The sequence below is a fragment of the Mytilus californianus genome, unplaced genomic scaffold (genome assembly GCF_021869535.1).
Source record: "Mytilus californianus isolate M0D057914Y unplaced genomic scaffold, xbMytCali1.0.p SCAF_30, whole genome shotgun sequence".
In the NCBI taxonomy this organism is placed as follows: domain Eukaryota; kingdom Metazoa; phylum Mollusca; class Bivalvia; order Mytilida; family Mytilidae; genus Mytilus; species Mytilus californianus.
The window spans coordinates 1528554-1541038 of record NW_026262680.1 but is presented as its reverse complement, the minus strand read 5'-3'; the positions used below and the strand labels follow the sequence as shown (position 1 = coordinate 1541038).

General features: G+C 34.3%; 2 protein-coding genes across 2 annotated transcripts in view; one reads left to right on the top strand and one right to left on the bottom strand.

Annotated features, from left to right (window-relative positions):
- The first annotated feature begins 2764 nt into the window (after nucleotides 1–2764).
- LOC127736390 (zinc finger protein 271-like) lies at nucleotides 2765–8665 on the top strand. Its single transcript, XM_052246907.1, has 2 exons — nucleotides 2765–2883; nucleotides 7362–8665. Exon 2 carries the CDS (start codon nucleotides 7377–7379, stop codon nucleotides 8571–8573), a length of 1197 nt encoding a protein of 398 aa, XP_052102867.1. The 5' UTR covers nucleotides 2765–2883; nucleotides 7362–7376; the 3' UTR covers nucleotides 8574–8665.
- A 2217-nt stretch (nucleotides 8666–10882) lies between these two features.
- Nucleotides 10883–12485, bottom strand: part of LOC127736427 (membrane metallo-endopeptidase-like 1) — a 31697-nt gene continuing 30094 nt past the window's right edge. The window contains exon 18 of the mRNA XM_052246972.1: nucleotides 10883–12124. Within this exon, the coding sequence (XP_052102932.1) occupies nucleotides 12025–12124 (100 nt within the window). The 3' untranslated portion in view covers nucleotides 10883–12024. The remainder of the gene's footprint in view (nucleotides 12125–12485) is intronic.

The following is a 12485-nucleotide window of genomic DNA, read 5'->3' as shown; positions in this document are numbered from 1 at the left end:
CCCGCCCTTTTCGTTTTTACTTACAATTTTTTCAACCTAACTTCAGATTTTTCAACATAAACCATCCTGGAGTTTGTCTTAATAGATACGCTAATGTCTCAGCTGCATCACCTATGCAGTCGTGTATCGTCACAATCTCTATAAATGGGTCAAAAATCAACGTTATGTATGCCCCCTCCTCCCTTTTCGTTTTTACAATTTTAGTTTTTTAAACTTAACTTCAGATTTTTAAACATAAACCATTTTGGAGTTTGTCTTATTAGATACGATAGTGTCTCCTCTATGTTACCTTTACAGTCGTTGCCTGTCACAATCTCTATAAATTGGTCAAAATCTTTATGGTATCCCTTTTGTTTTAATTTGTTTTATTCGTTTTTGTTTAATATTATGAATATTCTCATAATTGTCCGCTAGGTCACTGTAATTGTTCGCTAGCTCGAAAAAAACGTGATATACTTATGTGAAATTGTGGTTTTTAGTTGTACCTCCTAATTGTTCGCTGGCTAATTGTTCGCTACAATTGTTCGCTAGCTTGAGTCAAGTTGTTTTTAACGATAGTTTATTGGTCTGTGTAATGTTTGGTGAAAATTAGATTTTTCCTTCCAGAGTCATAGACTTTTTTCATATAAAAAGGGGGGAGGCAATTTTCCACATGCCGTATTCACCTCGAATTTAGTAAATTCTTCGTAAATAAAAAAAAAAATTGCGCCTTTTTCCGTGGTCAGCATTACTGTTATTTCAATACGTCTTTGTAGTATAAAGATGTATCATTATGATATGGTATCAGAATAGCATAGTGAGGTGATAAGATAGTATGAAAAGGTGGCTCCATATATTATATCAAGATGTCTGTTGTAGTATACGACTTTATCATCGTAAGATAGTAATATTATGACAGAATAGTATGAAAAAGTTGCTGCATGTTATATCGAGATGATTGTATACAAATTTATCGTAATAAGATAGTAACATGACATAATAGTATAGTGAGGTGACAAAATAGTATGAAAAAGTTGCTCAATGTTATATTACGATGTCTTTATAGTATAAAATGTAGCTTTATGATATAGCTATATCACATCATACTATAGTAAAATGACAAATCAGTATGCAAAGATAGCTCCATGTTATTTCAAGATGTCTTCATAGTATAAAAGATGTCTTTATAGGCTTATAGTATAAAAGAATATCTTTTTGACAAAGTAAAATAACAGAACAGTATGAAAAGGTAAACTCCATGTTATATCAAAACGTCTTTATAGCATATACATTGATCTTAGTGATATAGCAAATTGACAGAGTAGTAAAGTCAAATGTCGTCATAGTATAGAAAATGCTTCATGTTATATCTTAACCCTTAATCATTGTTAATGATATGATTATCGTTGTCATAAGGCAGCTGTGGCGTTCCATATATACATCTACGATTGCATGTCATTGATAAAATTCTAAAAAAAATGTGATTTACGTGAAATGGTTTATATTCGAAACGATTTCCTATATTTCTTTATACTCTTTTTAAATATGCCTATTCTTGTTATATATATATAGTGTTATCGAATATTGAAATATTTTTTACTTTAAACAAAAAAACTAACAGTCGGCTGGATGAATATCGAATAACAAATAACTAACCGGTCCATAACTTAACATTTATGTTTGTAACTTAATTTTCTAAATTCCCCATTAATAAATTAAGAAAAATTATCAAGAATTTAAGGTTTTAACTCCCGCAGGGAAATTTGACCATAGATGAATTTGACTAATATTTATTTTTATATTTCTTTTTGTCATATAGTTCCAAACATTGCAGCGAATTTATACATTCCTGGATTTCAAACTCCTGTATGTAAGTAAATACAGAAAAGCGTTTTGGAAGCGAGAACTTTGTGACAAGTTATTTCCGACTATTAGCACTGTATAAGCCAATACCACTGCTGATGGACATTAAAATGATTAAGTGCCAAATGGTAGCTAGAATCAGCTCCGTTAATTGTCAGTGATCCGGTATTGGCTTGATTTTTACTAGTAACTTATCTTTCTATAATTCCCCTCTGATAAACTAGGAAACTCAAGTTTTAACTCCCTAGGTTCCTTTTGGTCATACATGCAGCTCCTAACGTTTTTACGTAGATACATCCCTGCAGTTTTTAATGTTAAGTAAAAATTTGAGCGTTCCTGGTAAAGGTAAATCCGGTACAGCGCCTCGGGCGCACGAAAATCAGGCATCCAATTTAAAGTCCACATTCTGAACGGGCATGGATGCGAATTAATTACATCCCGCACATTGAGCTAAACGAACTCCTCAATTTGGCACGGGTTTACTATCGATCGGGAGAAGACATATACCATGGTGACCATATTAATTTATATACCCCCAGTCAATCACCTTTTGGGTCCATTTGCAATGTGATTGTTTGTTTTACAAATTACTAGATTTTAATCAAGCATGAATATTTTAAAAAATTATTCCATTATGATTTGCATTTATCTTACAGTAACTAAGTACATGCATCCGTTATATTGTGTTTCACTATTGCAAGAATTATCGGGAAACTAATCGATCATACACTGACACTTGCACGTTTTAATTTAAACATCGAAATTGACATCATATCTCGCCATTGAAATTAAAACCCATCTTTAATACACAAACCGGAACATTATAAGACTGGCATTTCAGTGAGTATCAACGTGATTAAACAGCTGTCCCTCCCCAAATGAATGAAGACTCTCATTTAAAATTTAAGTTTAACATAATTACATTTAATATCATATCGGAAAACCCTCGAGCGCCCCATCAGTGAATCAACATAGTTATGCAAACATGTTCATGTACAAAGAAATTACAAAGACCGGTTGATCAAATCAATTTCAACACAAGTAAGTTTATTATTTTTAGATATTTATAGTATGCAATGATATAAAAGTTTATCAGATTTACAATTTTAGCAATGCAATTTACTGTCTACCATTTTGCTATAAATAATATATATATACATATAACACAAAAAATGTGACCCACATTTTTTAATATACATTGAACTGCTCTGTTGTCGATTGGGGTGATCTACGGGGTAAATGTCCATTTCATAAATGTAGCGTCTGTCATTAGGATATATATTGCTTATTTATGTGATAATTAATGCATTAAAACTATGCATTATTATAATGTTTTGTTGTTATATCGCATTGTTTTTGTATGTGTGGATATTTTTGTAGTATCTGCATTCATTAATGCATTGTACATTATATATGTGTATTCCACATGCAGACACAAACTGATATGGAATCGAGATGAAAATCTATAAATACATTATAGAGAGAAATGTCTTTGTTTGCCTGCAATTTACAATCAGTACGCTAAACATGAAGTGTAAATGTTTAACATAATATTTCGTTGTGGTTAATAGAAAAGCATGTACATAATGATGTAGCCCGAGGTAAATGCAATATTTTCTTGTAATTATTTGAATGAACATATTTACGATATATGCTAGCTATTATAGTATTTTTACATGCGAAAAAGGCGATTTAGGGTTTAAAAAAAAATCTCAAAGTTAATATTCAACAATTAGTACGTGTGACTGTCTGCAACAAATCTCCCCTAGTTGTGACGAATCGCTTGATGTATTTATGGAATCAATTTGTTCAATCTTCGAAATAACATCATTCCGTTAGATTTCTCACATATATGAAGAAAAGGAGACACGAGGCATAGTGAAAAGAGACATCAACACAACACAAAAACAATCCCGTGCCGTGGCCAACCTATAATTTTCCACAATATAGCCAACAAAATTTTATGTCTCTTAACCATATTTCTACCACATAAATGTTTTTCTTTTCTTTTTTTAACTTTGGCTGTCAGAAAATGATATGACTTGTTCAATGTTGTTGAAAGACCTAGCTCATAAGACTTTTTTGCAATTGTAGAATTATTTCCCGCGCCGCGCAAAAATGTTTCCATGAATGCATAATAGCAAGCAAATTTTGACCCAACTGTCTTAATTTTTATATGTGCCATTTTTATACGACCGCAAAAAAATTTTGTGGTCGTATATTGGTATGACGTTGGCGGCGTCGTCGTCGTCGTCGTCCGATGACACATTAGTTTTCGCTCTCTAACTTTAGTTTAAGTGAATGGATCTCTATGAAATTTTACCATAAGGTTCAATACCACAAAAGGAAGGTTTTGATTGATTTTGGGGGTTATGGTACCAACAGTTAAGGAATTAGGGGCCAAAAATAAGCATTTTTGTAACTTCCAGACATAACTTGTGTGTTAGTGTATGGATCTCTCTGACATTGTACCACAAGGTTCCATATCACAAAGGGAATGCTGGGATTGATTTTTGGGCTAATTGCCTCAAAATTTTAGGAATTAGGGGCCAAAAAAGGGACAAAAAACAATTATTTTTCTAGTTTCATGACAATAACTTGTGTGTAAGTGTATGGATCATTCTGAAATTGTACTACAAGGTTCCATATCACAAAGGGAAAGCTGGAATTGAGTCTGGGGGTAATTGCATAAAACGTTTAGGAATAAGGGGCCTAAAAGGGGCCAAAAAGGGGCCAAAAATAAACATTTTTTTAGTTTCCAGACAATAACTTGTGTTCAAGTGTATGGATCTCTCTGAAATTGTACTGCAAGGTACCATACCACAAAGGGAAGGCTGGGATGGATTTTGGGGGTAATTGCCTCAAATTTTAGGAATTGGGGCCAAAAAGGGGCAAAAAACAAGCATTTTTCTAGTTTCAGGACAATTACTTGTGTGTAAGTGTATGGATCTTTATGAAATTGTACTACAAGGTTCCATATTACAAAGGGAAAGCTGGGTTTGAGTTTGGGGGTAATTGCTCTAAACGTTTAGGAATTTGAGTCCAAAAAGGGGCATAAAAACAAGCATTTTTCTAGTTTCCAGACAATAACTTGTGTTCAAGTGTATGGATCTCTCTGAAATTGTACTGCAAGGTACCATACCACAAAGGGAAGGCTGGGATTGAGTTTAGAGGTGATGAATCATAAGGGGGTTAAAAAAATTTGGGGGAGGGATTTTTTTTCCTTTTTTTCCTTTTTTTTTCTTTAATATTTTCCATTTTCCATTGGATATTTCTGATTTATATATCTCTGAAATTGTACTGCAAGGTACCATACCTCAAAGGGAAGGCTGGGATTGATTTTGGGGGTAGTTGCCTCAAAATTTTAGGAATTGGGGGCCAAAAACAAGCATTTTTCTAGTTTCAGGACAATAACTTGTGTGTTAGTGTATGGATCTTTATGAAATTGTACTACAAGGTTCCATATCACAATGGGAAAGCTGGGTTTGAGTTTGGGGGTAATTGCTCTAAACGTTTAGGAATTTGGGGCCAAAAAGGGGCCTAAAAACAAGCATTTTTCTAGTTTCCAGACAATAACTTGTGTTCAAGTGTATGGATCTCTCTGAAATTGTACTGCAAGGTACCATACCACAAAGGGAAGGCTGGGATTGAGTTTGGGGGTGATGAATCATAAGGGGGTTTAAAAAAATTTGGGGGAGGGATTTTTTTTTCCTTTTTTTCCTTTTTTTTTTTTAAATTTTCCATTTTTAATTGGTTATTTCTGATTTATATATAAAAGCAAATAATAATGATATGGTTTGAATAGGTAAATTTAAAAATTTAAGTTCTTAGACCACATTCATTCTGTGTCAGAAACATATGCTGTGTCAAATATTTAATCACAATCCAAACTCAGTGCTGTATCAAGCTTGAATGTTGTGTCCATACTAGCCCCAACTGTTCAGGGTTCGACCTCTGCGGTCGTATCAAGCTGCGCCCAGCGGAACATTTTATTTTTTGTTCAAATTAGTTGACATACTGTTGGTATAGCTACACTTTTAAGTTTTTCATTTTGTGATTTAATTTTGAGCAGGGAGTTAACTCTTTAAAAATTATTTGAACGTTTTAATTACATACTATTAGGTTAGAGAAATCAAGCTTCTCTATGATCCAAACTAGTATTGTCAAACTGCTATATATCCAATGAAATTATTCCTGTAAATTGTGCGGTATAAATTTTATATTTTTGTCAACAGTTCATAGTAAGTACTTTGTCAAAGTTTTATGAAAATTTAAAGATCCAAATATATTTTAGTCAAAAGTGTTGGGTTCCCCTTTTAGACGAACATGTACGGTCTTGATAGTTACAATGTAAATAAAAGGGAGAGATTTGTTCCGTCGAACGAAAAATTGCGCATTGACCCAAACTCTCCGAATATTGTGCCTGGACCGTGTGTTGTTTGTTGTTGTTTTTGTGTCTGTTACTTTCTCGGTAGATTCGGTTGTTGGTGGTTTATATAGTATGTCAGCTTGTTGTCCGTAATTTATTATTGTCATTTTATACCGTAGTTTCTCATTTAAGTTGTTTCATACTTTTAATGTCGGGGCCTTTTATAGCCGACTATACGGTATGGGTTTTCTCATTGTTGAATGCCGTACAGTTGCCTATAATTGCTTACATCCACTTCATTTAAACTTTGGTGGATGTTGTCTCATTGGCAATTATACCACATCTCCTGAATTTAATATAGGTACTGTCATTAGAGTCAGCCTCTTGTCCTTTAGTGATTGACATTGGTGTTGTTATCGAGTAGGTTTAAGTTTTATTGGCCGTAATTGATTGACAAAGATACTGTCATTGGAGTCGGCATGTGGTCCGTAATTGGTTGACATAGGCACTGTCATTAGAGTCGGCACGTCACCGGTCCGTAATTGGTTGACATCGGTACAGTCAGTATTGTTAGTCAGTTTGATGTCCTTTATTGATTGGCATTGATACTGTTATTCGACATGTTAGAGTCAGTTTGTTGTCTCTAATTGATTGACATAGGTACTGTCATGACTGTTGATTGACATAGATACTGTCATGACTGTTATTTGACATAGGTACTGTCATGACTGTTGATTGACATAGATACTGTCATGACTGTTGATTGACATAGGTACTGTCATGACTGTTGATTGACATAGATACTGTCATGACTGTTGATTGACATAGGTACTGTCATGACTGTTGATTGACATAGATACTGTCATGACTGTTGATTGACATAGGTACTGTCATGACTGTTGATTGACATAGGTACTGTCATGACTGTTGATTGACATAGGTAAAGTCATGACTGTTGATTGACATAGGTACTGTCATGACTGTTATTAGAGTCACATAAAAAGTTTTTTCAGTGATATTTGAAACGTGATGTATATTCTGTCTATCCTTCCCACTTTTAGTAATTTTTGGATACAGAAAGGGAACATTTTTAAGAACTTATTTATATCTTTAGTATGGTACGTATTAAATGTTTTTTTTTATTTTACAGAAGTAGTTATTTGTTATGGAACCCGAGGAATTAACCTGCAAACAGTGCGGTAAAGAGTTCAATTACAAAAATGGCCTTCTACGTCATCAAAAACTAACACACGCAAAAGAGAGAAAGTACGAATGTGAAATATGTAATCGTAGATTCGGATACAAAAATATTCTGTTGGAGCATCAAAACATTCATTTCGGTATTAAACCGTATAAATGCAGTCTGTGCGATAAGAGATTTGCTGCACGCTCTAATCTCGTGCAGCACAGAACTGTACATAAGCGGCCTCTATCTTGTACCGTATGCCCACAACGTTTCCAAAGCGAAGATGCATTACAAAGACACCTAAAAGGGCACCAAGGAACTGTGCTATCTTGCAACTTGTGTTCATTTTCAACTTCAAACCAAATTACGTTGAATGAGCATATTCACACAAGCCACTCGACTGAATTGAATAAACAAAAAACATTTGTTAGCAGTCCCGGTAATTATGACAGAAAGCAAGTACGTCGTAGGTCGAGTTCTAGGCAACACGCCTTTGACCGAGATTCGTTACCGACTTTCAAGCAAGATTTTCAGCATCCGATAGCAGACGATGTAATCACTAATAACGCGTCCTTCTCTGTAGTTAGCCAAAGCAATGCTGAGAATGTAATAATTAAAGCAGAGCCGATGTCGCCAAAGATTGACATGTATTTACAGAATGCCGAGAGCACCAGTGCTATTGAAAGCGTTCGACAAGATAACCCCGTTATGAACTTTTCCGATGTTCATTCTGTTAGTGATGACAGGGTGTCCACTCCGCGGTCATATTCATCTCAATCCAGGGAAGGAGGAATTGCTGATTCAACAAGTGGCTTGGCAGAAGTATTGGCAAGGATCCACACGTGTATTCGATCATCTGAAGAACTGAACGCACGAACCATTCCGCGTCTTTCCATCAACGTCGATCCACCGAGGCATACACGTGATTTCAGTTCACAGTTCACGTCTGAAAGGTCAGATATTCCTTCTGTAAGGGAAATAATGTCATATCTAGAAGCACAGGGGAAAATATTTCGTTGTCACCACTGTTGCATTATGTTTGAAGATCGTGGATTATACATACTCCATACTTCGCTTCACGGACAGTCCAATCCGTGGCAGTGTAATGTGTGTAACAAACTATGCCTGAATAAGAATGATTTTCATTTGCATCTAGCCAACCAGCAACATGAATGACTTCGTGAACTTTTTCGATTGTACAAATTATGTACCTCTGTGTAGGCTAGAACGCTGCTCTGTTAGAATGCCAATAAAATCAACATTAAAAAATGTTCATTCATTGAATTGTAGGGTCATTGTGAAAGTATTGAGTTATATTGTTAACTCAATTTACCTCCTTGGCTCGTGTATATTGTTGATTTCAAAATCGCTTTACACCATCATTTATTTGTCCAATCAATTTAAAACCCACAAAAAATAATACTAGACTCTCTGAAGAGAAGACATTACTCGCCTGTTCAAAATTACAACTCTGCGACTGATTAAAGCGCGTTAATCCACTGTCCTTATTGAAGTTGAACAGCGTTTAGAGGCTCTTTATAAGAGTTTTCTGTAAATTTTCGTTGCAAAAGTGTAAATGCTGATTACCAATTTGATTATGTTATTACATACAGTCATTCTTAACACAAGTTGTTTCCCTTTGCTAATTGTAGACTGGTTCTTACCCAGACAAAATGGGCTGCTGCCCAGTCAAAGCATGATAAGTTAAAATTAATCCAAAGTCGTTTTAACTATTTTTTTAAGCAAACAAATAACTATTGATATCAAATTGTCTGAGCTTAAAAATTATTGAAAAACATTTTCAAAAAACCTAGCTCTTCGTCGTCGATGAAATGTATGTCCCTCTAAAGGGAAACAACTCGTACAAACGAATCTCTTATTACAGGGTCAATTACAGAGTTGGAAAAAAGCTATTATAATCGATCTGAATTAAAAATAATTTCTGGTTATGATAGGTGTGTCCTGTTTTTTTCAGATTACTGGAATAAAAGAGGAATTATCTATAAAAAAACCTTCATACAGTACATTATTTCTGACAGTGAAAAAAGAGTTTTAGAGAATACTAGAACACACCCGCGACTGAATTAAAGTACCTATGCCTTATTTTTAGCCTGGATGTTATTATTCGTATTGTCTTCTGATAGTCATGCTCATTGTAAGGTGCACAGTTTTCTCTGCTTTCAAAATCTTTCTGTTTTAATTTTTAACAAATTAACCAAAATTAATAATGGTATTGAGGTGGAAGAAAACAGACTTGTTAAATAGTGTACTATAGTGTAACATGAATATAAAAAAAAACTAATGGAAGAATTCCAGGCTCTCCTGATAGAGGAGGAACTTACAGAAAGTAACAGGAAACAACGGCCCCTTTCGGCGTAACTATTATCCTTGTGCGGTAACAACCGGAAACTACATGTGACATATACAATTGGTATCGCTATCGGATTCGGCCCGGAACTTGTTAAATATTGGAAATATTAATTATGTGGAAAACAAAAGGGCCTGGAATAGTGTAATTTTTAAACAACACCATTGTCCTATATTAGTTATATATACAGTTGAATTCTTTGATTCGTCGTTTTTACGTCATGCCGGCTAAAATCATTGGACCTCGTTATTTTAGAAGAGTATAGATATAAGAAAATTGACAAACAGAATCGAGAATTTAATATGCCCCTAGCGATCAAATCCGAATAATCCAATGGTTGTATTCCGTTGATCTACGATGGCTACAGCAGGAGAGCTCGATTATGGAGAGGGGCTGAATTATTCGGGTTATTAGCGATTATGGTGTTAGTATAATTACATGTATAATATGATTAAGTTCTTCAAAAAATTACGAAAGGGTTCCATGGACTATTTCTGTCTATTTTGGTACAGTTTTGTCATGTAGTTTTAGAAAAAAATATTAAAAAGTGATTGATTTGCGAATTAAATTAACATAATATGTGACAAAATTTTAGTGCGGCCACGGATAAGAGCGACTTTTGATGATCCTTCATATTTGGCCATGGCGTTGTTAGTTTGTCTTCGACTTATGGGTTTGAATGTCCCTTTTATACTTCCAGTCTCTGTTTCTTAGCTCTAGAATCTCAATATTCAATGCACAAAACTGGCATTGTAGCTTCAACGGAGAAAAAATAGCATGAATAATTACCACCAGGATCCCAAAAAAGTCTGCGATCGCTATTGTATTTTTTATTTTGATAACAAAAACTTTCTATACGTTATGAAAGACAAAATTTTATTTTAATCCAATTCCTTTCAGAAAACAGACAAAGATGTTATTCCTAGACGGTCAAATGAGAACCATTGTTGCATTATAGTGACCGTTTTCAGCTTACTAACTATGGGATGGTATAACAAATATTTCCACCATGTTTGATACTTTATCATCAAGATGAAAAGATTTTGTATGTTTTCTTACGAGAATTATTTTATGGGACTACATGTATTTCAGGGCAACTGAATCATATTATAAACACTTTGAAGAATATGTTATTTATTGAACAAGTTTCAAGAATGTGTAATTTTCTAGAATTCCTTAATTATATAATGGCAGTTCGTACCACTGAAATCCACAAAATGTTGAACAAGTCTGTCTAACAATACCAGTGGCGGATCCAGGAGGAGGATGTTGAGTGCGTAGCCCCCCGTTTTGATTGCAAAAAATATCTCGTTTTTCACGATTTATTCGATTTTCTTTAGCATAAAATCGTTCACGATTTTCTTGCCATATGTATTCCGTTTTCTAGAATAACGACCCCTATTGAAAAATCCTGGCTCCGTCCCTGAATATTGAAACCGTTATTTGCATATATAATTTAATACAGGCGTGTTCAGCGTATTATTTCTCGGTGTGTTCAATCTGCAACTTCAAGTGCTCGTTTGACACTACAAAGCATAGACATACATGAATAATGATGATTTCAATTTAAATGATGAAAAGAAACCCACTAGTTTATGCTAGTATATAAAATGACGTATTATGTTTGTATTTTGATATTCCAATAGTTAATTTACATCTTCATCTGGTAATTAACCTGTTATCCACATTATCACATGTCCATACAATCTTTGAAACAGAAGGTCAACTCATTCCATGTGAGACATCAAATTCTTGGTATGCATAGCAATAACAGTGTATTGAAGCTTTGTAGCGCTGATATCATGTGCTTGATGTTACATGTAACATATCATGCATGTATACATGATAATTTGAATGGCGATACTAGTTCGAAAAATTTGTTTGCTGGAATCGAGTTTTTCCAAAATATTTAGGAAAAGGTTTTATTAAATTTTATAAAAAATCGGGTCTAATCAATGATTATAGTAAAGTTTTTATCAGGTCATTTTGTGAATTTTGGTACGTTAATTCTTGATATGAAAATACATTGTTTTTTGTACATTTCAGAAAATAAGTGCACATGACTTTCTCAGTAGAAAACAAACACGATAATGCCATAGGTCACTGCCTGGTCTTTTGAATTGATGCATGTCCGATTGTAAGAACAAGCTTAAGACAGAACCAGTATCATATTGGATAAATGTAAACAATATAGTCTCTGTTTCGAAGATTGACATTTGTATCCATAAGGCTTTGTTGCAGCCCTTGTTCACAAAATCCTCACCAAACGGAACACTTCTTTAGAGGATTCATAAAACTGCCGACAGGACAATTGTAAACTCTTGCAAATTCTTCGTAATTTTGCAAAGTGCCAATAACCCTAAAATAAACATAAATATTTAAGAATAGGAAATAACAGAATAATGTAACATCAGGGCATATTCTAATTGAAAGGGAAAAGCCAAATTAAAAGAGAGTTACTTGTTTCATGTATCATCAATAATGTACAGTGGCGGATCCAGGTGGGGGGTCCGGTGCTTGAAGCCCCCTTTTTTGACGATCAATGCATTTGAATGGGGACATATAGTTGGAACCCCCCTTCCCCCTTTATCCTGGGTTAGGAACCCCCCCCTTTTATAAATGGCTGGATCCGCCCCTGAAGTAAAATATAAATATACCTGTATAGTAAGACCTTGATCCTAAAGACTTCCAGCATAAAATTCAATCAATATCAAGCTTAT